Genomic DNA, 27,538 nt, shown 5'->3' on the forward strand with positions numbered 1-27,538 from the left:
GAACCCGGGGCGGCCTCTGGGGACAGCCTCACCATCGTGGCCGTGAAGGGCTCGGAGCGAGCTGCGGGCCTCAGCTCTGCGCCTGCTGGATTCCTGGGCCGGGAGGGAGTGGGATGGGGTGGCTGGTGGGACAAGGGGTGGGAGGGGCAGCAGAACTGGGGCCAGGGGGCTGTGGGCAGGGAATCCCCAGGAGTCCTCGCAGAAACCATGAACTGCTCCGGCAAACAATCTGAATCCCAAACGTGGAGCAAGGGGGAAGGGGGCGGTCCTGGCCCAGGGAGCTGTCGAGGCCTGTCTGCTGGGGGCCTGGCCCGCAGACCTCCGAGCCTCATCATGGCCTGGGCCTCCCTCTTCTGTGTGACACCATCCAAGCCTGGCCGGCAGCGTGTGGTTTCCAGGAGGGCCCTGCCCACCCCTGCATCCCCGGGTCTGGGGGGGGTTCAGCCTGCTGGGCTGTTGGTTCTGCAGGGTCCCTGGACGCTTCCAGGTGGCTGTGGAGCCTTGCCTGACGTATGCTTGGGCGAGTTCACCATCCACACTGTGGCCTGACCTGGGAGGCTGGTGGAGGTGCTGCCCAGGGTCACAGGAGATAAATGATCTCCCAGCTGGTGTGGACCCCTACTCCAGCCTCCCACCCCCAAAACTTCAGATTCACCTGTGAGGAGGTTGACACGGAGGGAGGGAGGGCGTGGAGGAAAGGAAGCCAGGGTTCAAGGGGCCCTGGGGCACCAGGAGCAGCCCCTGCCTCCGCACAGCATCTCAGCCTCACCAAGGGACGTTGTTGGGTGAGTCCGACAGGCAGTGGGGGTTGCTCCCTGACGCCCCACAGAGCCCCCTCCTCCAGAGCTCTGCTGGGCCCCCCTGCCAGTGTCGGTCGCTGCCCCCAGTGCCATCCCCGGGTGCCCGTTGGTGACACATGGTGACAATCAGGTTGGCAAAAAAGGACACAGGTGGGGGGGTGGGGAGGCTGCCCGTGTGGGGCTGGGTGACATCCAGCTTCCAGTGTGGAGCTTCGCCCCCACACCCCTCCCTAGCACCAGACGCCATGCCCCTGAGGGGCCATGTCCAGACAGCCAGCCCTGAGGTTGGGTCTTTATTGGAGAGTGAACATAAATAAAAATAAGTGGGAACTTGAGAGGAGGGGGAACTGGAGGGCTATTTACAAATGTACACTGTGGACCTGGGCGGCCACTGCCCACCGGCCCGAGCAAGGCTCAGAGCAAAGCGAGCAGGGCTGCGAGGACCAGGACGGCTCGGGCAGCCAGGCAGCGTGCGGAGTTCCGACTGAGGGGCTGCCAGCTCCGAGGGTCCCGCTTCTGGGCACCGCCCGGCCCTGCCCGCTGGAACTGCAGCTCTGGGATGATCCGGTGGATCCAGTCATGGTGGGAGGTGAGCCGGATGTAGACACCTGGGCGGTTCCGGCGGGCGCAGCCCTCGCCCCAGCTGATCACCCCGGCCTGCAGCCACACCTGGCCCACAAGGCACACCAGGGGGCCCCCGGAGTCTCCCTGGGGCCGAAGCAAGAGGTGCCTGTGTCAGCGCAGGCAGGCCGAAGAGCCGGGCTCCACAGCTGCAAGGTTCAGTGCCTGCGCCTGTCTCCCGCCCTTCACTCATCTCTGCCCAGGACACCCCCGCCCCCGCGGTCCTTCCTTTCCAGCCTGGGGTGCCTATTTCTCTAGCATTGCCACACTACCCACCCTGAATCACCTCAGAGAAGTGTCTTGAAGATGTAGCTTCCTGAGTCCCACTGCAGACCCACTGACTGACTCCCCCAGGCGGAACCCAGGAACCTACTTTCCCGGCTGGTTGAATGCATAGCTCTGGTCTGGGCCCTGTGGGCCCACCTCCTGGGCCTTGTCCCTTGTCCCAGGTGGGCTGGTTTCCGCCTGGGGCCCAGGGAGCAGGGCTCAGCCTCGGCCCGCCCCACCCCAGTGCCTACCTTGCAGGCGTCTTTCTTGCCCTCCGCGAAGCCTGCACACAACATGTCGTCCTTGATGGTTCTGGGCTGGAAGCTGGACTCCGCATCCTTGCTGTAGAGCAGGTTGCACTTGGGCGTGTCGATGATGGGCACAGCGAGCTTCTGCAGGGTCCGGGGTTTGGGCAGGCTGTCTACGGAGGGGAGACAGCAGGTGTGGCTCAGGGGACAGTCTCACCAGGGGCCCCAGGCCCTGGTTCTGAAGAACTGCAGCTCTGTCCCACCTGCTTTTCTCTTGTGTTTTTAGATCTTCTGGCTGGAGTCTGTGAGACACAGTTCCTTCTTCCCACCTCCCACCCACCAGGCCAGGCTCTTTCTGTTCCCTGTGGCCCCTCCTCCTCTGTCTGCTGCCCCTTTCCCATACCTACTCCACCCATTTGAGCAGTGATCTTGTGGACCTTCCTGGTGGCTCAGACGGTAAAGAATCTATCTGCAGTGCAGGAGACCAGGGTTCGATCCCCGGGTTGGGAAGATCCGCTGAAGAAGGGAATGGCTACCCACTCCAGTATTCTTGCCTAGAGAACCCCGTGGACAGAGGAGCCTGGTGGGCTACAGTCCATGGGGTCACAGAGAGTCGGACACGACTGAGCGACTAACACACGTGTGGCAGTTTGAACAGAAGATGGTTGGTTCAGGGTGGCCCCCAGGCTGCCTTCTCTAGGCCCGCCACCCTTTCTCTCCCCGCCCTGCCCCCAGTACCTTGCTCACTGGGGCTGCCCCAGCCGGTGACCCAGCAGTTCATGCCCGACTCAAAGACGACTGAGGGGTCAGGCACACACACGGGGAGGATGTAGTTGGTGAAGGTCACAGGTGCCTCCAGCTCCACCAGGGCCACGTCGGCGCTAGAGGCCATGCCTTGGTACTGGGGGTTGCTCTCGACCCGCTTCACCCGGGCATACACGGCATGTGGCCCTGGCCTCGCCAGCTGCAGCACCCCCAGCAGAACCTGGTACAGGGATGTTTCAGAGGTGCTGGTGGGAGAGTAGAAACCTGGTGTGAGGCGGCCGGGGAGGCGTCAGCGGAAGTTAAGGGGATGAGAAGTAGGGAGGAGTCAGACTTCCTCCCCGCTCCCCAGGGTGCTGACAGCTCAGTCTACACTTTGTCTTCCGGAGTGCACTCTCCAGGGGGGTGTACTACGGGATGAGGTGGGAAAGGGTGTAAACCCCAAGCAGCTTTAATTCCCGGCTCCACCCTGGCCAGCCTAGCCACCTCGCGCAAGTCACCCAGCAAGTTCTCTGTGACTCCGTTTCCTTGTCTGTAAAGTGGGGACAGTAACAGTCCCCACCTGAAAGGCTGTCTGTGGGGGTCGAAGATGATCACCCACCAGGGTCCAGCCTGAGGCAAGTGACTTGCTCCCTCTGAGCCTGGATTTCTGAACTCGAGATGTGAGGTTTTAGAATTGCAAGAGCTGTGGTGTGGCGAGAGCTGAGATGCCTGGGCAGCCCTGAAGGCCCCGGACCAGGCAGGTCACGGCGTCGAGGCAGGGTTGGGTGGCCGGGCCCTTGGTTAGGGCCAGTGTAGGTGACCTCAGCGTGAGGAGGAGGAATGGCCGTTCTGCCTCGTCCACCTGTGCCCAGAGCCCCGACCAGAAAGGGAGCGTCTGGATTTGAGGTGTGGGAGGAGACGAGGAAGAGAGGCAGGCAACGGGAGGACCCTGCGGCCAGTAGCAGGGGCGGCCCGTCTGGCGGAAGCACCTCACTGTGAGCCCCCGGGGGGGGGGGGGGGGGGAATGGATCGCGCCCAGCTGGGCTGGGGGCAACGAGAGCCCGGAAGCAGGGGCTGCTGCTGGAAGCTGGCCCCGAGGCTGGACCCAAAGGGAGCCCTGGCAAAGAAGGCTCAGATGACGCAGACGCAGCCTCTCTCGGGCCGTGGGGGCTCGGCCAGGGCGCCCCGCACGGCCGCTGTCCGCGGGCCGGCGCTGTCCGCGGTGCTGAAGGCCGGCGTTTGCGGGAGGCGCGCGGAGAGGGCGCGGTTCCGTCGCACGATCTGTGCCCCTGGCCCATCGGCGGAGGGCAGGGAGCCGAGTGCCCGGCGCGGCCGACTCACTTGGAGAAGCAGTGCGCGGCGGTGAGGACCCACCGGTCCGTGATGAGGCTGCCCCCGCAGAAGTGGCTTCCGTTTCGCTGAATGCTGACCTGCCAAGGCCACTCTCCCTCCAAGGCGTTCTGCCCGCCCACCATCCGATTCAGCATCCGCGGGCGCCCGCAGGCTGGGGGAACAGAGCCGGGGCGGGGCTGGGGGGGGCGCCCATCCCCCAGCTCTGATTCCCACCCCAAAAACCACACTCAAGCCTTCCTATCCTGTTCACTTCGCTTTCCTGCCCCTGACCCGCTCTGGGACCTTAGGCCTAAATCGGAAGCCTGGGCATCAGTCAGCCTCTGACGCAGGCTGTGGGCCCCTTGCCCCTCACCTGTGACACCTGACCTTCTGGGCGGTGGGGGTGAGATAACACGGGTAAAGGTCTTACCCCACCCCCCGGCCAGACGGTAAAGCGTCTGCCTACAATGCGGGAGACCCAGGTTCAATCCCTGGGTCGGGAAGATCCTCTGGAGAAGGAAATAGCAGCCCACTCCAGTACTCTTGCCTGGAGAATCCCATGGACAGAAGAGCCTGATAGGCTACAGTCCATGGGGTCGCAAAGAGTCAGACACGACTGAGTGACTTCACTTTCCAGCCTGACAAATGGGCCCCCGGACCTTCCCCTTCCACCCCAAACTCCTGTCTAGGCTCCCCAGTTTTCCCCACTGTGGGATTCCTGTCCCGGGCCCATTCATTATGGGTCTCACTGGGGATGGGGGTCCTGGCCAGTCTCGGAGATCTCAGCCAAGCCCATTCCTGTCCCCCTACCCAAAATCCTTGGATCCTTACCATTTAGTGCCTCGCCCCCCTGAGTTCCTGAAAATGAGAAAAAAGAGGGTGATCAGCCAACTTTGCCCAAGCTGCGGTCCTCTGCTTGGACCTCTAAGGTCCTCTGCGGGTCCTTAGCCTGTCCCCTGCTGCACACCCAGCTTCCTGCAGACTCCACAGGACTGTCCACCGGGGACCTGGCAGGAGAGGCTAGCAGCCTTCAGCTGCAGGTCCTGCCCCCACAGTGTGCACAGGCCGGGCTGTGGGCCAGGGCTCACCTGCAAGGAAAGACAGGCACCCTGCCACACGAGGACCAATCAGAGAGGCCAGGGAGGGGACTCCGTCAGAGCTTGACCCTCCCACTTGGGGCAAGAGGGCTCCTTTGGGACCCCACTAGGGCTTTCCCTCCACACCCCACACTCGTCCTCGTCTGGAAGCTCTGCTGAGGATCTGGCCTTCCACCCCGGGGCTGTGGGGCCTCCCCCCCCAACCCCCTCCTCCAGCCTAGGGCTGGCTGGGATAAGGGGCCAGACAGAGTGAGCGAGGCTCCACATCCAACCGCCTGCCCAGCCGCTTGGGTCTCGCTCGTCTCAGGGGAGTAGAAAGGCCAGCCGGTGGTCGTGGGTCAGTCCTCCTAAGATCCCAAAGTCCCAGGCGCCAGCCCCTCTCTCGGGCGTTCCAGCAAGCTCACAGGCAGCCCCAGCACCCCTGCCTGTGTGAGGGACAGCAGGGGTGGTGGGAGGGCCGGGGGCACTCTTTGGAAGTGGACCCCTCTCCCTGGGACCACTGTCCCCCAGTCTTTGGACAAGGCACAGGGCCCGCCTCTTGGCCTTGACGGGCCCCTCCACCCCAGCTCAGAGACCCCAGCCAGGCCGACAGTCTCGACCAGTGCAGCTCCAGGTAGCCCGCCCCGTACGAGAGCCCTGCTTGTGGATCTGGTCACTGGGGCGGATCTGATCCGAGCTTGGGGGGTCAGGACAGCCTCTCCCCACTTCACACTCCTCCGACACTCCAGCCCCTCTCAGTAACCAGTCCCAGGCGGCTGAGGGGCCCCTGCGGCCGGGCAGGAAATGGCCGGGCTGAGCCACACCCCTCTGTGACCCTGTGGGTTTTGACAGGACCCTATTCTTCCAGCTGAGGGGCACACTCCCCAGTGCTGGGAGGCGGGGGTGGACAGTGAAGCAGTTGCAGAGGGTGCTGAGCATGGGTCAAGAGGAGCAGGCAGGCACAGGCAGGACCGGCCACTTTTCCAGGTAGAGGCGCCAACAGACACGTGGGGGTGAGGGCAGTCAGCCCAGGCCAGCAGGACATCTGCCCAGACACTGACTGTGTCAACAAGGGGCTCTTTAAAAATGCACACGTGCCCCAGGTGGGCATTCCCTCCAGCCTCCCGTCTTAGTATAATCTGATTTCAGTTCAGTTCAGTTGCTCGGTCGTGTCTGACTCTCTGCGACCCCATGAATCGCAGCACGCCAGGCCTTCCTGTCCATCACCAACTCCGGAGTTCACTCAGACTCATGTCCATCGAGTCAGTGATGCCATCCAGCCATCTCATCCTCTGTCGTCCTCTTTTCCTCCTGCCCCCAATCCCTCCCAGCATCAGAGTCTTTTCCAATGAGTCAACTCTTCGCATGAGGTGGCCAAAGTACTGGAGTTTCAGCTTCAGCATCATTCCCTCCAAGGAAATCCCAGGGCTGATCTTCAGAATGGACTGGTTGGATCTCTTTGCAGTCCAAGGGACTCTCAAGAGTCTTCTCCAACACCACAGCTCAAAAGCATTAATTCTTCGGCGCTCAGCCTTCTTCACAGTCAGATTGATAACCCCAGACCCTGCGCTCTTGCTTCTTGCACAAAGCTGAAATGCCCTGGCCAGCTTTTTCCCTCCCCATGGGACTTTCCCAGAGCCTTGCCCAGGTTCTCCCCACAGCCATCCCCGCTCCTGTACGAGTATGTGGATCCACTGTCCACGCCTGGGATCAAGGGCACTCGCACCCTGCCTGGCAGACCCTCTTGTTGAGGCTCTGCAGGCTTCTGCACCCCAGCCTGATGCACCTCGGCTTCTTGTTTGGACTGAGCCCCTGGCCTCTGAGGCTCCCCTGGTGGCTCAGATGGTAAAGAATCCATCTGTGATGAAGGAGAACCAGGTTTGAGCACTGGGTTGGGAAGATCCCCTGGAGAAGGGAATGGCTATCCACTCCAGTATTCTTTCCTGGAGAATTCTACGGACAGAGGAGCCTGGCGGTCTACAGTCCCTGGGGTCACAGAGAATCAGACCTGACTAAGCGACCTTGACTTCACTTTTCCTGCCTGTGAATGTTTGTCCACAGCACCCCTTTCCTCCTGGGTCTAAATCCAGATTCTAGAGAGTGCTAATCCAGATCCTAATCCAGAGTGCTAAACCTAACTGAAATTCCTCCCACTCCTCCAGGCAGCCCTCCTTGATTGTACTGTCTGGGCAGCCTGGCTCCCTTTGCTGAGCTTTCTGTCTTCCCACTTGGCCCCACAGAGCTCTGCCCACCTAGCCCTGGGGGTGAAATTGTCATCTCATCTCACCCATGAGCTCAGGATCTCTGCGGAAGCAGGGCCCGCATCCTGGGAGCCTGAGCCCAGAGAATATATAAGCGGGACAGTGGGAGCAGGACTGCCTGAGGAAGAGCGATGTGGAGACCTAGGCTGGGCAGGGTGGGCGTCCTGTTAGGGCTGGGTAAGCCAGCAGGGTGTCAGGCCCCTCTTCTGGTTCCAGGGCCCTTCTGCTCCTGTATCTGGTTGCTTGTGGAGGCAGGAGAGACCCAAGGCTTTAGGAGAGAACAGCCAGAGATGAGAGGCCAGGATGGTGCTGAAGGAGTTCAGGCCTCTGGTGTCAGCTGTTGGAGAGCCAAGTGCAGGCCGCTGTTTGCACTTTGGCAATGACCTCGATTACTCCACCCACCAGGAGCAATCACAGGGTTACACACCCTGGCAAAGAAGAGCTCCCTCAAAGAACGCTGCTATCCTGGTGCCAGGGGAGGAAGGCAGGGCGGCGAGGCCTGGGGGTCCCTGTGGAGCCCAAGGAGTCTGGGGTTTCCCCACCAAGGTGCCTCCTCCCCGGTGGGAAGCCTGGAGCCCTGGCAGGGCTGCAGCCCAGGCTGACAGCCGGGCCCTGCGAGGTGACTTGAGGACACGGAAGTGAGGAGGTGGCTGGGCAGGCCAGGCGGGCCCAGGAATGCAGGAGAGTTTCTCCAGCAGAGAGCAGCCTGCCCGGCTGGGAGGGGCCTGGCAGGTGGGGCCCCTGGCTGACACCTGCTCACCCTTACTGGGGCCTGGGAGAGGGGCCAGGGTGCAGGAGCCGCCCCCCGCCCCTTCCCACCTGCACCCCTGCCCCGTGTCCTGCTGAGCGCCCCTGGCCTTCTGTGACTCACTGGCTCAGGCCGTGCTCGGCCACCCTTCCTGGCCCTGCGGATGCTGGCCCTGGGCTAGAGGCCAGCAGTCTTGAGTTCAGATCCTGCACCCAGGCAGCCCTGTGTTTGTGCCTTGGAGAGACCAAGATGAGAGGAAGCGGAATGCCAAGCCCAGAACTTGGCCCTGCTCACTCGAGGCAGCGGGAACAAGGGTGGGGGTGCGGGTGGGGGTGGATCCTGCCCGGGTCACCGCCTCAGGGCGCTCGCAGGCCTGCACCCACGCTGCCTTCCCCACTTCACTCCCCCAGGTGGGATGTCTGGAACCTTCCTCCTGCGAGAAGAGGAGGCCAGTGCTGCAGCCCCCAGCCTGGCCAGGGAGTGGGGACTGGGCTACAGCTGCCAACAGGACAGACCTGTAGGACCTGTAGGACTCTCCTGCGATCTGTAGGACTCACCGGACCGCAGCAACAGCAGGAGCAGAGCCACGGCTGGCACCTGCCTCATGGTCTCGGCCTGGCTGGAGTGCCCGCCGGGCAGGAGACAGCGGTGGCAGGAGTCGCGAGTGCTCGAGCACGACGTTCGGGGCTCCATGAAGTGGGTTATATGCTGCAGATGAGTGTCAGCTCGGCTATGCTGCTGGACCTGTCAGCCTGGCCAGCCCAGTTCCTCTCGACAGGAAGGAGGCACCCCAGAACTCTGGTTCCTCCATGACCTGGCCCTGAACCCCAAGGGGCCAGAACCCTCACCCAAGGGTTTGAGGCCAGGGTGCATAGGCCCTATTCAGGCGGCTTGTGGCCTGGAGTTCTACCCCTACCCTGGCTGACCACATCCCCCAACTGACCACAGGCCCCACATTAACTCACTGCCGTCCGCCCATGAGAGCCTCCCTGTTTCATTCATTCATTGATTTCATTTGTTCATTCATTCGTATTGATTCTCTACTTCCCAGGTGACACTGGTGGTGAAGAACCTGTCTTCCAAAGCAGGAGACACAGAGCTGCCGATTTGATTCCTGAAGGAAGATCCCTGGAGAAGGAAATGGCAACCCGCTCCCGGATTCTTGCCCGGAAAATTCCATGGACAGAGGAGCCTGGCAGGCTACGGTCCATAGGGTCACAAAGAGTTGGGCATGACTGAGCTCACAGGCATCTGCGCACACGCGGACACACACACATACACACACAGTCCATAGGGTCACCAAGAGTCTGGTATGACTGAACCCAAGAGTGCGCGCGCGTTCGCACACTCACACACACACACACACACACACACACACACACAATGTACCCCACATCAGTGAATGAAACAGAGTCCAGGACTGGGTTTTACACTTTTGTGGGGGATGGGCACAAAAAGTCCCGGTCCCCTGTGCTTATGGAACAAAGTGGGGCAGGGAAGGAGTCTGGAGTGGGGGTCCCCAACCGACATCAGCGCCCTAGCCGGCCCTCCGTCCAGGGACTGGGTCCCAGCAGTTCCAGGACTCCCAAGGAGGCCACGACCACCTGCCGGCGGCACCCTCCTACCCCAGCCGGAGGGTGGGGGCAGTGGGGGGGCTTCCCGGAACCGAGGGCCGGGTGGGCGGGGCGGAAGCTGGTTCTGGGAAGGCAGGGCCGGTTGACCATACCGTGTTCCTGCCCCGGGCGTGGCAGGCCGGGTTGGGGACGTGCGGCCGCCGCGGAAGCGGCTCCGGGAGGAAGTTATCTGGGGCACAGGGCTGATGTCAGAGGCTCTGGTCTGGGTTCGGCTTGGTGCCAGGGCCGGGGACCAGGTCCGGCAGACCCCAGACCCCAAGCCTGGCGTGGGGAGCGCTGGAGCACAGGCAGAGCCCGGCCTCAGCCTCCCGGCCTGCGCAGAGGGTGCGGCACACCCCGGGGGGCGCAGGGGCCGAGGCCGGCCGCCCCCTCCCCGTCCCCCGCCCCCCGGCCCTGGAGCGCCGGGTCCGCACAGTCCTGCCCTCCGATGGCCGGGCTGCCGGGCAGAGCCAGGCCTTGGGGGGGCTCCCTCCGCTCCTCGCTGTCCCCTTCCTCCCAGTCCGGCCCCTGCCCCTCTCCTGCTCCCCTCCCTTCTCCAGCAGCCCTGCGAGGGGAAGGGGACGTCACCCGCAGTTGGGGCCTGTCACACACGCCCCCTCTCTCCCCGCCTCCGCCGCGGCCCCCTCGGCGCTGCGTCCTGTGCTCCCTGGGGAGGGGCTGAGTGTGGAAGCCGGGCCCAGACTCACTGGGGCTCATTGCACAAGTGTTCTGTGCGCACGCTGGGGGCCCAGCGCTGTCCCGTGCCGGGGAACATCCAGGTGAACGGTGTGGAGGGTTCGGCGAGACAGAATGAAGCTGAAAATGTCTAATCGCATACGGGAAAGTTTCAGAAGGTCAGGACGGCGACATTCCTCCAGCACCTGATGGTCGATTCCCTGGATTTCAGAGGCCTCTCAGATTCTTCTGGGCCAACACTGCCTCTAGGGCATCCTTCTTAGTTTTTTTTTTTTTTTTTTCCAAAGCCAATTCTAAGAAGGCTGTGCCTTGAAATAAACCAAGCAACAAAAGTCAGAAGTGATCAGACAGCGGGGACGCAGGGAAAGTTGGGCTCCCAGTGACTCCAGTGCCTACAGAAGCAGCTCGTGTCCCCCTGGACACCTGTGGGCCTGGGGCCGGTGACGCCCCCACCAGGCAGGGAGCTGGGATGGGGGCTGCAGGGTGAGCAGGAAGCCAGGCCTCTTTCTCATTCCCTCCACCAAACAAAGGAGAACTGGAATCCAGAAGGATTCAGAGACTTGATTCTGTTTTATCAATTCCTCCTTAAAAAAAAAAAAGAAGTGGCTATCTACCAACTCCTTCAGGGAGCATGTTTTCTAATGTTAGAAGTCACGGTAGGGACCTCCCCGAGGGTCCAGTGGTTAAAACTCAGAGCTTGCAATGCAGGGGGCATGGGTTTGATAGTGGCTACGCACTCCAGTATTCTTTCCTGAAGAATTCCATGGACAGAGGAGACTGACAGTCCTTGGGGTGGCAAAGAGTCAGACATGACTGGGAGACTTTCACTGGGAACTAATATCCCACATGCTGTGTGGCAAAAAAAAAAAAGAAGTCACAGTAGACAGCATAATAGAGAGGTGGCCAAAAACTAAAAAAACACAAGCAAAGCTGGCTTCAAAATAAAAAAGCAGAGACTTCCCTAGTTGTCTAGTGGTTAAGATTCTGTGTTCCCAGTGCAGAGGGTCAGTGTTTGATCCGTCTGGGGAACAGTGAACTCACAAGCCACATGGTGCAGCCTGAAAAAAAAAAACAAAACAACAGTTTTTAAAATTTAAAAAAATTAAAAAGCAAACAATAGGAAAAATATTTGCAGGAAATGTGGCCAAATGCTGACAACATTATTGTCCAGAGCGCTTAAGAAATTGATCAGGCAAAGCCTGGACCCCTAAAGACAAAATGAATGAAGGACACAGACAAGTCTTGGAAGAGGAAACCAATTTGGCTAATAGACTTACTGAGAAATATTCAGCCTCAGTAATTAAAGAAATGCAAATCAAAGCTACAGCAAGGAGATGTGTGGAGTTATCTCAGCCTTGGTGGAATGCTGTTAGTCGAGGCTATGGGGCAATGTGCCAGCTGGTGGGCACATAACTGGCCCAGCCCGTTTGTAAATCAGTTTGTTAGTGTTTGCTTCAACTTTTTAAAATAGTTATTCCCTCTGACTCAGTGAATTCATCACTGAAAGTCTATTCTAAGAAGAAAATCTTAAATACAGAAAAAGCATGAAGATGTCAGTGGTCAGCTCACTTAGAACTGCAAAAACAAAACCTTGTTTGGACATTGGTAACTAAAACAGCTTTTCAATATAATTTTTAAAAATCACACTTTCATGGAGAATGGGTAAATGTAGAAAATGCTCATGATATAAGGGGACATTTTAAAAGAATGGGTATAAAGGTTTTTAGGAAGTATAATAACTGAAAATTTATAGTTTAAAACAACAGCAACAACCTCTGAAAGAAAAGTTCGCAGAATGTTCAGCAGTGACCATCTAGGAGGGATTCTGTAGTCAGTTGGATTTCTTTCCAAAGGAGATGACAGGAAGCCAGCTGACACTCTTGAAGCCCAACAGGTATTCATGGGACCTCTGCTTCTGGTTCGTGGGCCAGTTCGTGGGACCTTCCTGTGATGCTCCAGCAGAGAGACAAGCTTCAGGACCCGGTGGACAGATGGCCTTCCTTCTAGCCCCCAGGTGGTGACTTGGTTCTCCAGTCTCCAAGGTGACTCCTGGAACCAGGCACACTGCAGTCTCTTCCTCAAGGGATGCCAGTGAAGAAGGCTGGAGCCCTCCTCTGTCCCATCCAACGTGAACAAGCCCAGGAAAGGATAGTAACTGTCTCACAACTTGCCCAGGCTGGTGATATGGCTACTATGTGGCCACAGCACAGAGTGTGTTAGCAGAAAGGAGAAGGGAAGGAAACAGTTCAGCAAGAAGTGATAACCAGCACACTGACACCAGTGTGAGAGTGAAATAGACATTTTGAAACATGGAAAGTCTCAGAAAATTTTATCCCCCAGGCACGATTCTTGGGAAGCCACGGGCAGGGGTGGGGGTTGGGGAAGATGTTCTCTGACTAAAGAAAAATTAAACCAAAAAAGCAGCAAATGTGGGCTGTAGAAAACAGATCAAACTCGGAAGAAGAAGGGAGTCTGTGGGATGCTGGTGAAGGGAGACTCCAGAACGGCAGCGGTGCCCCAAGCAGAGGGGGCGGTCTTCATGCACGAACACTGTGACAAAGGGGACAGGAATGCTGACATTGTCACAGCGTCATCATCGTGCCCTCTGCCATTGCGCTATCTTTTCAATCGGATGAAACATCTGGAGAATGTAAGCCAAGAAAGAGGAAGACGTGAGACACAGGACAGGGAACCCCAACCAGGAGAAAGACAAATGGAATCCCAAGATGGTAGTTAAAGGGACATCCCAGGATGACAGTGCTACCCAGAGAGCAAGTATCCCAGAAAAAGGAAAATAGGTGTATCAAGGTGGGATTAAAAAGAAGGGAGGGAAATGAAATGATATATGTTCCTTAATGAGATTGCTCTGGTGGAGAGTCATACAGTGTGGGTAGGTACAAAGGAAATCAACAACAACAAAGGCGATTATCAACTTTATGGGGAAAAATTAAGAAAGGAAACAAACATAGTACACTATAAGACTTGGCCATACCCCCTAAAGTCCCATCCCATTATGGCATCAGCCAGCCTTGAGGTCCAGGGTCTTGTCAACTAAACTAGATTCACATGCACTCGAGGCTTCTTGGGCATAATTCCTCTTGATCTGAAGAACTGTGAACCAGAGAGGTCACCCTGCCCACCCAACATGCAGGGGTGAGGAAGGGACAGGATGACCACCAAAGATAACCCACTCACAGCAAGGACGGGTCCACAGCATTTCTGTAATCTCCCTAAGCAACGTGCTGCCCCCTCCTGCTCAGGAGCAGGAGTGCTTAATTGTCCAGAGTCTGGAGAGACGTTCTTCGTGACTCTTAGCCTCTGAATCATCTGTGCTTTCCCATAAGACAAGGTTCATGTCTATAACTGAATAGTTTTCTCTGCCAACTTGCTTCTTGTCTGTAGAAAGTTGGGAATCTAAAGAACTGTCCCTTTCAGTTCAAGTTTGTAGAATTTGCTGACTTCTCAGCATAACTAATGGAGGCCAGAAGACAATGGACACGTTCTGTGTCCGACTCTGTGCGACCCCACGGACTGCAGCCTACCAGGCTCCTCCATCCATAGGATTTTCCAGGCAAGAGTCCTGGAGTGGGGTGCCATTGCCTTCTCCAGCTTAGCAGTAGCAGTAGCAGAAGACAATGGAACAAGTCTTTAAAGTGACTTCCCTCGTGGTCTAGTGGTTAAGCGTCTGCCTTCCCATGCAGAGGATGCAAGTTTGATCCCTGGTCTGGGAAATAAAATACCACAAGCAAAGAGGTGCAGCCGAAAATAAACAAATAATAAACAAATACGGGGACCTCCCTGGTGGCAGTGAATAAGAATTCACCTGCCAGTGCAGGGGGCATGGGTTTGAGCCCTGGTCCAGGAAGTTTCCACATGCTGCAGAGCAACGAAGCCTGGGGACCACAGCCACTGAGTCTGTGTGTCACAACTGCTGAAGTCCTCTCACCTACAGCCTGTGCTTTGCAACAAGGGAAACCACCGAAACCAGAAGCCCAAGTACCACAACGACGACCAGCCCCTGCTTGCTGTAGCTGGAGAATGTCTGTGCGAAGCAACAAGACCCAACACAGCCCTTAATTAATTAATTAAACAAATGAGGGTCTCTGTAATTTATTCCTGACTCTTACCCAGATAAAACAGCCCATCCATTTTTAGAAGCCACTTGAAGATTGATGGTTGACCCGTCTGATCCTTGACATTTACCCCCCACAAGAGGCCTGGGTTGACTGAAAAATTGAATGCAGGATATGTTTGCACAATACTTGTGATAGTTTTCAGATCATTCTGCCCCTCCCCAGTGTTTGGTATTCAGGGGCTCAAATATTGCCACAAAACTGTTCTTCTGAACTGGCACCAACTAATCACTCCACTTCAAAATAGCCTCTGTCAAGCATGGTGCTGTAGGAGCCTGCTTTGAAGGGGTTGTGGAGAAATTCGGGCTTTCTAGGTGGCTCAGTGGTAAAGAATCTGCCTGTCAAGGCAGGAGACACAGGAGACACGGGTTTGATCCCTGGGTTGGGAAGATTTCCTGGAGTAGGAAATGGCCATCTACTCCAGTATTCTTGCCTGAGAAATTCCACAGAGGAGCTTGGAGGGCTGCCATCCATGAGGTCACAAAAGAGTTGGATAATGACTGGGCGACGGAGGACGTATGAAGGTGGAGAAATTCTGATGAGGGGAACGGAGCACACCTGGATGAGCCAGGTAGGCGCTAAGGAGGGACAAAGGCAGGGTCACACAGGCACGTCTCATCACCCGTGCTCTACCACGCACCTCTCAAGGTTTCCCCAGAGTCAAGAAATAACTGAACGTGTCTTCTCTGATACCTCAAGGAAACCTACTCAGGACAGAATGGGTAGACTTTTGCTCTGCTACATAACCAACCTCTCAAAGTATGCAAAACAGATTAACCTTTGCCCGACCGTCTGGTTTGTTTCTCCTTTCTTTCTCTTTGACAGTATTTATTTATTGACTCACCCCACTTTATGGAAGTATAATTAACAAATAAAATCTGTACATATTTAACGCGTACAATGTGATATTTGATACATGTATACATTGTGAAATGGTTACCACATTCAAGCTAATTAACACATCCATCACCTGTTACCATTGTGTGTGGGGGGGGTGTGGGGTGTGGTGAGAATGTGCGTGCATGCTCAGCCACTCTGTCGTGTCCAACTCTTTGCGACCCCATAGACTGTAGCCCGCCAGGCTCCTCTGTCTATGGAATTTTCCAGGCAAGAACACTGGAGTGGATTACCATTTCCTTCTCCAGGGGATCTTCCAGACCCGGAGATCAAACCCACATCTCCGGCGTCGTAGGCGGATTCTTTACCACTGTGTTGCCTGTGGTAAGAACAGTTAATATTTAATCTCTTAGCACATTTTGAGTACACAATACAGTATCGTTAACTGTACTTACATGCTGCACCTTCAGTCCCTAGAACTTGTCATTTTTCAGGCTTTTTTTTTACATTCGTTTTTGGCTGCACGGAGTCTTCGTGCTGTGCTGGGGCTTTCTCTCGTTGCAGCAAGCAGGGGCTACTCTTGGTAGCTTTGCACAGGCTCCTCGCTGCGGTGGCTTCTCGTTTCGGAGCACGGCCTCTAGTGGGCTTGGTGGCTATGGCTCACGGGCTCTGGAGCACAGATTCAGTGGTTGTGGCGCACGAGCTTAGTTGCTCTGTGGCATGGGCTATCCTCCTGGACCAGGGATCAAACCCGGGTCCCCGGCAGTGGCAGGTGGACTCTTAACCGCTGAGTCACCAGGGAAGTCAGAACTTATCAATCTTATAATCAGAAGTTTGTGCCCTTTGACCAGCATCTCCTCATTCCCCCCACCTCCCAGCCCTTGCCAACCACCACCGTACCCCCTGTTTCTCTGAGCTCGGCTTTTTAGGTTCCATGTAGCAGTGAGGCCGTGCAGTATTTGTGTTTCTGTGCCTGGCTTATTTCACTGGGCACAATGTCCTCCAGGTTCATCCACGTTGTCCCAAATGGCAGGATTCCCGCCTCTTTTTTATAATTAAAAACGATATTTTTTTTGGCTGTGCTGTGAGGCATGTGGGATCTTAATTGCCATACTGGGGATTGAACCTATGCCCCTTGCATTGGGAGCACAGAGTCTCAGCCACTGGGCCACTAGGGAAATCCAAGATTTCCATCTTTTTATGGCTTAATGTTCCCCCATATATTTACACCACATTTTCTTTATCCGCTCATCCACTGAGGGACATGGGTTGTTTCCATACCTTGGCTACTGTGAATAGTGTTGCAATTAACAGAGGAGTGCAAATATCTTTGAAATACCGATTTCAAAGTTGCCCAGAAGTTGAATTGCTGAAACATAAGGTAAGAGCATTTTTAGTTTTGTGATAAACCTCCATACTGTTTTTGTCATGTCTATATCAACTTATATTCCCACCAACAAGGAACAAGCGCTCACTTTTCTCCATACACCCTACCCAATACCTGTTAGCTCTTGTCTTTTTAATACTAATATTAGCCAGCCTCAGGGACTTTGTGCTTTCACTGCTGTAGGCCTGGGTTTGATCCCTGGTCAGGGAACTAAGATTCCAAAAGCCATATGTATTAGCCATTCTAACAGGTGTGAGGTGATATCTCAGTGTGTTTTTTTCTTTTTTATTGTGATTCTGATTTGAATTTTCTTAATGATTAGGGATGCCAAGTATCTTTTCATATACCTGTTGGAAATCATGTGTCTTCTTTGGAAAACTAGTGACTCAGGTCCTTTGCCCATTTCTTCCCATTTCTTACTGTTGATACTTAGTAGTTTATTTGGCTGTGTTTTGTCAGGTGGGGCACTTGGGATCTTTAGATGCAGCATGCAAACTCCTGGTTATGGTGTGTGGGATCCAGTTCCCTGACCAGGGATCAACCCAGGCCCCTTGTCTGGGAAGTGCAGAGTCTTAGCCACTGGACCAACAAGGAAGTCCCTAAATTCTTTTTTAAAAATATCTTCAGGGGACTGACTTTGAATCCAGACACCCAGCTAAATGATAAATTTGCATAAAGTTTCCAAAATGGAGGGTGTGTGTGTATGTGAGAGAGAGACAGACAGACAGAGACAGAGAGAAAACAAGTGTGTTTGAAAAGAGCTTCTGACAGGCAGCGTGGGCCAGGTATGGAGTCAGGAACCTTCAGCCACACTCTGAGTCAGAATTCCTTCTGGCTGGATCACAGAAGGAGGTAGGAGATGTAGCTGGGACTGCGTGCTGCTGCAGACACAGATCAGGACAGGAGAATACAGGGAACACCCCCAGACCCTCGGTCAGGACCGGCTTTGTGCCCCCATGCTGACGGCTGCTGCTTAGCCTTGGCTGTGGGAACACCATGTCTCCAGACCCATCTCCCTCCCCTCAGCGCTCCTCTTCCAGCCAGATCTCCAAGGCCCTCTACAGACCCAGGCCTTTGCCTGAGCGGTTCTCAGCCTGGGACCCGCCCCTCTTCTTTTGACAGCTGCAAGCCCCACTTGTCCGGGTTGGGTCATAGCTTCCCTGCCTCTTCCAGAAAGAATGAGTCAATTGCTTCTTGGCCTTTTGGCTAAGATCAAGTGCAGGAAGAATGAGTCACCCGTTGGCAGCTGTACCTGCTTTTTCCAATGCGCTTATCACACTCGTAGTATTTGTCCGTTTACTGTCTCTTGACTCCCCGGGGCTGTGGATTGTGATCCACGCTGTTTTCCGCAGCCTTGCCCCCCTACACAGGCCCTGAGTGCTGAACCAAGTCTTGAATGAACAGGCTGGTTTCCTGGATCCTATTCCTTCCTCTCTTCAACCTGTGCTGCGCACAGGCCCAATTCTCATCCCAAAGTAAAATTTGAATTCTATCACCCCCAACTCAAAATCCTTCCCTGGCTGACCTTCACCAGGGAAACTACTTGAAGTGCTGGCATTCAAGGCCTTGCACACCACGCAGTGAGCACTGTTAGGTCACCTGGAAAAAGGTCAGTTGAGAGGTACAGTTGAGGTTGGACAAGCTGATCTTAAGAAAATGGACAGAGCCCAGTTTAGCAGGTAATTTTCTCTCTCCCTCCCTTCCTCACTCATTGAGTACCAGGGTCAGGACCTGTGCTGGGCCTTAATAAAGAGGAAAGCAATTATGTTCCTATGCTGCCCACCCCACCCCACACACACACACACACACACACACACACCAAAAGACGTGGGGCTTGTTCTCTGTCCACTCCACCTTTGTCTAACCAAAGTGGTGTGTTGATGAATGTTTGACCCCCATGGGAAGTAGGGGGGCTGTGGGGACTGATTTCTAGAGTTTACCAATTTCTGTGGGGTAAATACTCCCTTTATGGCTGATGTTAGACTAAGGTGGTCGCTGAAGATGGAGTCAGAAGTAAACGTGCAGAAGCACATCATTGGTATTTCCACCACATGAATATAATAGATACAAAAACCTCAAGAATACAGATAATAGCAAAATAAATAGAAGTGATTACTTTTGATTATTTGCTACTTTTTGTCAATATAATTTAAATGTAAGTTTATATAATGCAATTTTTTTTTAAAATGTGCTGGGTCTTTGTTGCTGTGTGAGGGCTTCTCTTGTAGTGGAGCACAGGCTCTAGAGAGCTCGGGCTCAGTAGTTGCAGTGACCAGGCTTAGTTGCCACCTGGCATGTGGGATCTAAGTTCCCTGACCAGTAATGGAAACTGCAACCCCTTCCCCTGCCTTGGAAGGTGGATCCTCAACCACTAAACTAGTCCACAGCGGGGAAATCCCTATAATGTAATTTTTAACAATGAGTTTTAAAAGATAAAAGACTGTACTGCACACCCAGCTTGCAAAACTCAACATATTCTCTCCTCCCATTTTTTTGTTTTATTGTTCAGTCTTTCAGTCGCGTCCGACTCTTTGTGACCCCGTGGACTGCAGCATGCCATGCCTCCCTGTCCTTCACCACCTCCCAGAGTTTGCTCAAATTCATGCCCATTGAGTCAATGATGTCATCCAATCATCTCATCCTCTGTGGCCCCCTTCTCCTCCTGCCCTCAATTTTTCTCAATATCAGGGTCTTTTCCAATGAGTCAGCTGTTCGCGTCAGGTGGCCACAGTACTGGAGCTTCTGCTTCAGCATCAGGCCTTCCAATGAACAGTCAGGGTTGACTTCCTTTAGGATGGACTCCTTTGATCTCCGTGCAGTCCAAGAGTGAGCGTGTGTATTTTACTTCCTCCACCGTGCGGGGTAACAAAGGCGGGAGGAGGGATGCTGCTCCGTGGGAAGCAGAAAACCGGGCTGGAGTCCCCCAAACGGCCACCAGGGGGCGCCAGACACAATCTGATCGGCAGCTCAGGCCAGAGGTCCCTGGGGTCCGCAGCCACTGCTGGGCTCCTGGATCATGGAGGCGCTTTTCCTTGTATTTCGGGCTCGTCCAGGACCAGGGCCGCTAGCAGGGGTTTCGAGACGCGGAGGGCTCGCCCCCCACCGCGAGTACGCACATGCCCTCGGGCCCTAGACTGAGAAATCAGAATTCTCGACCCGCCACCCAGCCACGCAGCCACCCAGCTTAAGCCCCTACCCGGCGGCCTTTGCAGCCGGAAGTCGGCCGTCCTCCGCCTTCCCGGCATCCCGCGTGCTTCCGCCGGCTGAGGGTACTAGTAAGCCTGGAGCATTAGCTGGCTGGAGTGAATTAATCTGTAGGCAATTAGTTTATATTGTCCTCGGGCTGGATTAGTGCGGAGGGACGAGGGACAGGAGTTTCCTCCTGAGTGACCCTGAGGCCACAGAGCCCGGGAAATTAGGGACGGAGCTTCCCAGGCTTCCCGTGCAGGTGCGGACGAGGGCCATGTCTCGCCTGCGAAAGGCCTGTATTCTCCTCCCAGCTTTTTGTCAACAGTCTGCGTGGCCTTGGGCAAGGCGCTTGACCCCGCTGGGCTCGGGTTACGGCGGCAGACGCTGTGGGTTGACTCCCAGGCACCTGTGCCCTTTTGTCCCCGTTGGCAGGTAGTGCCCGCCCCTCAGGGTTTCCCAGGTGGCGCTAGTGGTAAAGAGCCCGCCTGCCAATGCAGGAGATGTAAGAGACGCAGGTTCAATCCGTGGGTGGAGAAGATCCTTTGGAGCGGGGCATGGCCACCCGCTCCAGTATTCTTGCCTGGAGAGCCCCTTAGACTAGAGGAGCCTGGTGGGCTACAGTCCATGGGGTCGCCAAGAGAAGGATACAGCTGAAGCAACCGAGCACTCCAACCCCTCCAGCGGGTTTACTGCGGCTCTTTGCGCCCACTGTTTGTCGGTCCAGTTCCCCTCATCAAATGCTGGTTCTTTGAAAATACCATCAAAACAGCCTGCCACTAAGACTAAACTGCATTTGTTGCTTCCCTTGTCGAGGGAGCAGCATCTTGAAAGACTCCTTCCTGGAGAGGGCAAAGTTGAGATAGGTTTCAGAGTCTGGCTTAATTTAAGGTGGACGTTAACTAGGATCGGTAGGGGTCATGTTACATAGTTTAGGGTCGTTGGTCATGGTAGTTGAGGGTTTATAGTCTCAGCGAGGGAGTCTTGGATCTTCACCAGTTATTTGATACTACCTATTTAAAAACATCGTGTGGTTTTTGATGGATTTTTCTGAGGTCAAAGTGTAAAATTATTTGCACATTTTCTCTTCCTGGTCAGGTGTTTCTGGGAGTAGTAAACTCATAGTAACACAGTCATGCTAGTTTGCTTCAACCAGGGTGAGTCACAGCCCTCTTCTACTTGCACCCAGAGGGATCTTGTGTGTGGTTTTCTTGTGTGTGAAATGGGGATTGTGTTGCAGGGGGAGAGAGAGAGGACCAACAAGGTTTCACCCTGTAGTAGCCTTTCAGACTACATCAGGTGGGGCTTACAAAAATGTGTGCGTCCTGAAAAAGAGTTCTTACTCTCAAATCTGAAAACAGCTGCCAAATTGAAAAGAATAGATGCGTATTAAATGTCTCCAAGATGTCGCTATGTTTATTTGCCAACTGCAACTCACAGCATACAGTTCAGGGGTCATTATATTCACTCCGCAAAGGGAGGTGTGTGATGGCACGTAGTGGAGGCTTCAGGTTTACGGATTATCAAGGTCTTAAAATGGCCACGGGGCATTTCACTCTTGACCTTCCTTCTTCCCAGTCTTGTAAGTTGGGGCGAGCTCCTCCCCTTTCTGCCTTCATTTCCTCCTAGATCTGGTGGGGAGGACAGTGCTCTGAGCAGAATAAGGAGGCTGAAGTGAGGTCATGTGTTGAGTGTGGCAGCCGGCAGTTGCAACTGAGGTGCGGATGATTCTGGAGCCCTGAGAACTGGGGTCTAGGACAGCTGTGGGAGACTGGGCCCATGGGAAGCACCAGGGAAGGACGCAGGGGGTTAATCAGGTTGGGAGAGAAAGCAGGAGAAACGCAGATGACAGTAACCACACTGTCCCAGCTCAGAGAGTCTGTGGCTTGTTCCGGTCAGTTCCTGCTAGGAAGTTCCCAACCAGGACAGGTGACAAGTGTAGGAACAACATAAAAAATATTTAACAACCAGTCCTTTACTGGCAGGAAACAGAACAGGATGGCTGGAGTCTGAGTCTCTTGGAGGCCCCGTGTCTCAATGGACATTAACCTTTAATTGCCCTGTTTGGGGTGGGCTGGAGCAGCCGGGCTAATGCAATTGGAGGCTTGAGGAGGCAGGTATTTGCAGCCTGCAGGTGACACGAAGTTGGGCCCCAACAGGGCGTCCTGGCCGGATGTCTGCTTTGCTGGGGGTGAGTAGAGGTGGCAGGTGTGGGGTGGTGGAGGTTGGCAACACAGCCAGGTGCTGGGCAGGCGTGGGTGAGGGCCACATTCTGGTCAGGTGGGTCCTCCCTGGACACTCCCAGACCCTGGCACCTGGTGGAACTTGGGCTCCTTGGGCTCTGGAGGCATGGAGCAGAGCCCTGGCACGGAACTTTGCCAGGCTTTCTGGTCCTCCCTTTATTTAGACTGGGGGAATTCCTTCCCTCTTCCTGTTTCTAGCATTTCCTGTCTCATCTTTCCCAGCAGACCTGAGGGCAAGGTTAGCCCAAGATAAGTCTTTAGCAGTTGGAGAACTCGTTCTCCTTTCCTCCAGGGCAAGAAAGACAGAATCTTTAGACTCTTCCAGGATATGAGGGGAAATATTTGCATTTCATCTTTCTGTGGTAAAGAGAGGAAAGGAAAACAAGTCACTGTACAACTTTAGAATAGAGACTCGTTTGACAGTACATGCCAAAACCTGTATATACACTTACAACCTTTGACCTAGCCATTTGTCTTTTAGGAATGTAACTCCAGAAAATACTCAGAGATGGTCTTCAGAGATTTCTGAATAAGATCGTTTTCTGAAGTGTTCTGTACAACAGTAAAAAGAATGAGTGTCGAGTATTAATAATTATGTTATGAACAAATAGTTTACTGACATGGGAAGCTACCCAAATAATTACGTTCAGAAAACAAATTAATATAGTATCATGGTTCCAGTGGAAGGACTGATGTTGAAGCTGAGGCTCCAATACTTTGGCCACCTGATTTGAAGAGCTGACTCATTAGAAAAGACCCTGATGCTGGGAAAAATTGAGGGCAGGAGGAGAAGGGGATGACGGAGAATGAGATTGTTGGATGGCATCACCGACTCAATGGACATGAGTTTGAGCAAGTTCTGGGAGATGTTGAACGACAGGAAAGTTTGGGGTGCTGCAGTCCACGGGGTCGCAAAGAGTCGGACATGACTGGGCGATTCAACAACATGGTTCCAGTAATATAAAAGGATAAGTACAGAATCTATAGCCTGTTTTATCAGTTAAGAAAAAACTTGTGAACTGTTTCATTAAGTAATCAATTGACTTAACAAAAGTGGGACACAAGACATCCCAAGAACTGTGGATATAATAGTGAGCTGTTAAAAGTGACCTGACTTCCCTGGTGGTCCAGTGGCCAAGACCACACTCTCAATGCGGGGGGCCCGGGTTTGATCCCTGGTCAGGGAACTAGATTCCACCTGCCAAACTAATGAAGAGTCTGTATGCTGCTGCTAAAGACCCCTGAACTGCAACTAAAAGAGATCCCACATGATGCAGTGAAAATCAAAGATTGAAGTTCCCGAGTTCCGCAACTAAGACCTGGCCCAGCCAAAAGATAAAGAACGAATAAACGTGTAATTTTCAAAAAAGGTAAAAGCATGACTTTCAGATAAATATAAAAGTGGCATGTATCAGAGCTTCAAACTCATTCACGAAGGAGGAAACCATCAAGATGTTACAGCTGATTTAAAAGAGAAACAGAAGAAGAAATCTATACAGGGGACATCCGGAATGGTGAAATCCATTTGCTAATAACAGATGCAAGACTGTTTAGGGCCTAGGGATTTCGCTGGTGGTCCAGTGGTTAAGATCTGCCTTCCAGTGCAGGAGTTAAGGTTTGGTCCCGTCGGAGAACTGAGATCCCAGGTGCCGGGGATCAGCCCGTGCACTGAAGAGCCCTCGTGCAGCAGCTAAGACCCGACGTAGCCAAAAATGGATAAATACATATTTTTTAAAAACACTGTTGAGTCTGAAGCAAGAAAACGTCATGTTTGACATCACCTCTTCCACAGGACAACGAGGACGCCAGCCGGCAGCGCTGTCCATCCTCACGGATAGTAACCGGTCACATGGTGGGAGGTGGCTGGCTCTTCTAGGGGCAGGCCTGATTAGCGTTGCTATCAGTTAACCTCTGTCTCCACAGAGCTGTCAGCCAGCCTCACAGACACAGGCGCACACATGCCCCTGCGAGATCGGAAGACCCCCGGAGACTCGTACTCGCCTTGGGAAGGCTGTTCAGGCCTCTCGTTTGCCCATTTCATGTCTTCCACACTTTCCCCACAGAACAGAGAGGGTGTCACTTAAACTAAGGCCAAAGGAAAAGTGCCGACTCTGAAGATGTTGGTCAAGACCTTCTGGGCAGACAGAGCAGCACGTGCCCAGGGTGTAGAGGAGAGAGAGGCCCCGTGGGGCCGGGCGTGGGCCAGCAGTGAGGACAGGTGAGCACGGTGGACGCTCCAGTGCCTGCGGGGAGGGGACGGAGCACTGGGATCCCCTTCTCAGTGCAGTGGGTACCGCTGGGGCTTTGAACAGGGAGATGCCATGAGCTCGTTGGAGTTTTGTTAAACATCTTGGCCATTGCGGGAGAGGAGCCTGGAGGGGAGCTGAAGGACCTGTGTCAGGGGAGGGAGGAGGAGGCCTGGGCTCCCCCGTCAGCTTGTTCTGGGCTGAAGGCACCAGGACGCGTTGATGGATCGTTGGGACATCAGAAGTGTTGCTGTGGCCGGCTCAGCCTGGTGCGGAGGAATGCCTGAGCCCCACCCCAAGACCACAATGCGGCAAGGCCCCCACAGACGTGTTGTGGCTGGACTGGTCCCTGGGGTTCTTACTATGATCACAAGACACACCTTAGCAATAACCTCAGGAGACTTTGGAAAGAAACCAGATTTATTACTCACAGGTCCTGGAGGGCGTACCGAGCACCCTAGGGCCACACGGTGAGGTTGAGGGTAGAGACAGGTAGGGGTGTGGACGGGGCTCTGCCTTTATTAGGGTCCAAGGGTGGGGAGGCTGGGGTTTCCAGGGTTCACTCTTTGCTGAACTTAAGCTCGAATTCCCTGCTGATTCTAAAACCTAAGAGGGGGAGTTTGGGCTCAGGAAGAGAAAAGTGGGGTCAACCCACTGGTCAGTTATCTGGGTCACCGAGGGTTTTCTAAAAGGGGACCTTCATGGTTGGGGCCCCAGGCTCCTTAGCTGGTGGTCAGCTCGGAGCTGTGTCGCACTGCCTTCATTGGAGATGTTGTCTTTGAAATAGATTCTCCAGCAGCCGAAAGTTTAATGTCAGAAGCTAACACTGCAGATGTGTATACATCAGCCCCTGCCCTGCCTCAGCCCCAGTCCTGGAGCCCTTGGAATTCCCCCGGTGATAGTATCTTTTGTTCTGTTAAGATGATTCTTGGTGGTCTCTTTGGCTCCTGGAGGGGACTGGTGACCAGAAAGACCAAGCCACGATTAGAAGCTTGAAACCTTCATCTTCTGGGGAAGCGGAGGGGCTGGAGAGCGAATTAATAATGGATCGTGCCCATGTGATGAGGCTCCATAAAAATCCCTGAAGTACAGGGATCACCAGGGCAGGAACGCATCACACCCCAGCTCCACGGGGACAGAAGCCCTGGCACTCTGGACCCTTCTGGACCTCGCCCGAAGTGCCTCTTCACCTGACTGCACGTCTGTGTCCATCCTGGAATACGCTGGCCACGAAGATGTTTCCCTGAGCTCTGTGAGTCATAATAGCAAATGAGCAAACCTGAGGACGGGCTTTCTGGGAACTCCTGATTCGTGGCTGTGTCAGACGGGAGTGCGGGTGACCTGAGGACATGCCGCTTGGATCAGCATCTGAGATGGGGAAGGTCGTAGGGGGCTGAGCCTGTAACCTGTGGGGTCTGCACAAACTCCAGTCAGTGTCAGCCCTGAGTAAAATCGTATGACACCCAGTTGGTGTCCACAGACAATTGTTTGGTGTGGAAAAAACCACACACCTGGTGTCAAAAATACTCTCTGTGGGGTTTCCCTGGTGGTCCAGTGGTTAAGAATCCACTTGCCAATGCAGGGGACGCAGGTGAGATCCCCACTCTGGGAAGAACCCACATACTGTGGGGGCAGCTAAGCCCACGCACCGCAACTACTGAGCCCGCATGGCGCGATTGCTGAAGCCGAGATCTCTAGAGCCGCGCTCCGCAGCAAGAGAAGCCGATGCAAGTGAGGAGCCCGTGCACGGCCACCAGAGTCGAGCCTGCTTGCCGCAGCTAGAGGAAGTCGTGCAGCGATGAAGACCCAGCACAGCCGAAAATAAATAAACAAACCTTTGAAAATAATACGTGTACAGAGAAGGAATATTTTCCTTTTCGGTTGGTAATGGGCGGGGAGGAAAAGGCTGAATCAAGAATGACTTGAATGGCTTGCGCATCTGGGAGAACGGTGCCATTTTCTGAGATGGGGAGCCTGGATCCCAGGGACTCTCAAGATCCCCTAGTCTGCGACGCTGGCTGGGAGTCCAGGTCCCCAGCCCCCAAGCCTGCACCTTGGAAGCACAACTGAGGGGTGCGGGTGGGGATCTCTCTCTCCCCAGGCTCCCGTGCAGAGGGGTGCCCCAGTCCCAGCTGCCAACTGACTCCCCTAGAGCCTTCTGTCCTCCTGGCAGGAGAGCTGGGAGAGCCTCTGCACCCTGACTTACCCAGGAGCCATTCACAAGCAGTAATTAGCACCGCCAATTATTTCCCTGGAGGGTTGTTGGGGGAGGAGGAACGTGGTTGGTGCGGGTCTCCACCCTGTGGGGGAGGCTGGAACTGGTTTCTCCACACCTTCTCTCTGGCTGGCCGGAAGTGCTGCTCAGTAGCTACCCCGAAGGCAGAGCTGCAGAGCCCAGCTCTGCATCCAGAGAACTGGGGCTTCTCCTTCTGCACCTGCCCCCAGGGATCGTTCATCCTGTACAGTCAGTCACTTCCTCTCCAGGAGCCCTTGACCATGAGGACTGAGAGTCACCAGGAGTGCTGGAAGCGGCCCAGACCAGCTCTGGACACCCAGCGAGGCAGCTGTTCCAGAGCACCCACCCCCTCCGTCCTTCCCAACTCAGCCCTCCCCAGCCTGGAGCTTCGGTCTCTGCCCCCTGGTGCAGAGGAAGCGCAGCCCTTCCAGATGGACGTCTCGGTGTTGCAGTAAGGGTCGTTCTAGCTGGTCCCGGGGAGAAGCAGGAGCTCTGCACTTGACTGGGGAGGAAAGGAGGTATTGCCAGTGATGTGGGAGGGCTGGCCACCTTCCCCCCTGGAGACTCCCAACCAGGCTGCTGGGAGGTTTTTCCAGGACAACAACAGAAGTCAGTGGGAAAAATGGGCTCTAAGAATTCTGGTGTGCAGCCAACTTTTCTGAAGGAGCGGGAGATTGTGAACAGAACCTAGGAGAATGCTGTAAGCTGTGGAAAGAAAATTCTGGAGGAAGCTGACATAGAGGAAGAGACGGGCCACTAAAGAATGGAGGAACAGGTGTAAGTACGGTTTAAAAAGAAGTGCGGAAGGTCTCAGTGGACCACATGAACAAATAATACTCTATATTCCAGGAAGATGTTAAGCAG

At 54.7% G+C, this 27,538-nt stretch overlaps 1 protein-coding gene and 1 long non-coding RNA gene across 2 annotated transcripts; one reads left to right on the forward strand and one right to left on the reverse strand.

The window, feature by feature from the left end:
- Positions 1-1,078: 1,078 nt before the first annotated feature.
- On the reverse strand, positions 1,079-8,778 carry PRSS27 (serine protease 27). The gene is made up of 6 exons (XM_069570128.1): positions 8,655-8,778; positions 4,844-4,870; positions 4,022-4,184; positions 2,675-2,946; positions 1,940-2,109; positions 1,079-1,508 (listed from the first exon to the last, which is right to left on the reverse strand). Exons 1-6 carry the CDS (start codon positions 8,701-8,703, stop codon positions 1,215-1,217), a joined length of 975 nt encoding a protein of 324 aa, XP_069426229.1. The 5' UTR covers positions 8,704-8,778; the 3' UTR covers positions 1,079-1,214.
- Positions 8,779-19,995: 11,217 nt separating this feature from the next.
- Positions 19,996-26,285, forward strand: LOC138428730 (uncharacterized). The gene is made up of 3 exons (XR_011252555.1): positions 19,996-22,140; positions 22,674-24,410; positions 25,360-26,285. It is a non-coding gene; the product is annotated as an uncharacterized lncRNA (long non-coding RNA).
- The last annotated feature ends 1,253 nt before the right edge of the window (positions 26,286-27,538 follow it).

This window comes from Ovis canadensis, chromosome 24, assembly GCF_042477335.2.
Source record: "Ovis canadensis isolate MfBH-ARS-UI-01 breed Bighorn chromosome 24, ARS-UI_OviCan_v2, whole genome shotgun sequence".
In the NCBI taxonomy this organism is placed as follows: domain Eukaryota; kingdom Metazoa; phylum Chordata; class Mammalia; order Artiodactyla; family Bovidae; genus Ovis; species Ovis canadensis.

Excerpts from the sequence above, each read along its gene's own strand:
- PRSS27 (XM_069570128.1), bottom strand. The coding sequence starts at position 8,703 with ATGAGGCAGGTGCCAGCCGTGGCTCTGCTCCTGCTGTTGCTGCGGTCC. Across the intron at positions 2,947-4,021 it reads GCCGCGCACTGCTTCTCCAA|CACCTCTGAAACATCCCTGT; the intron begins GTGAGTCGGCCG and ends CTCTCCCACCAG. Across the intron at positions 1,509-1,939 it reads GCAAGAAAGACGCCTGCAAG|GGAGACTCCGGGGGCCCCCT; the intron begins GTAGGCACTGGG and ends CTTCGGCCCCAG.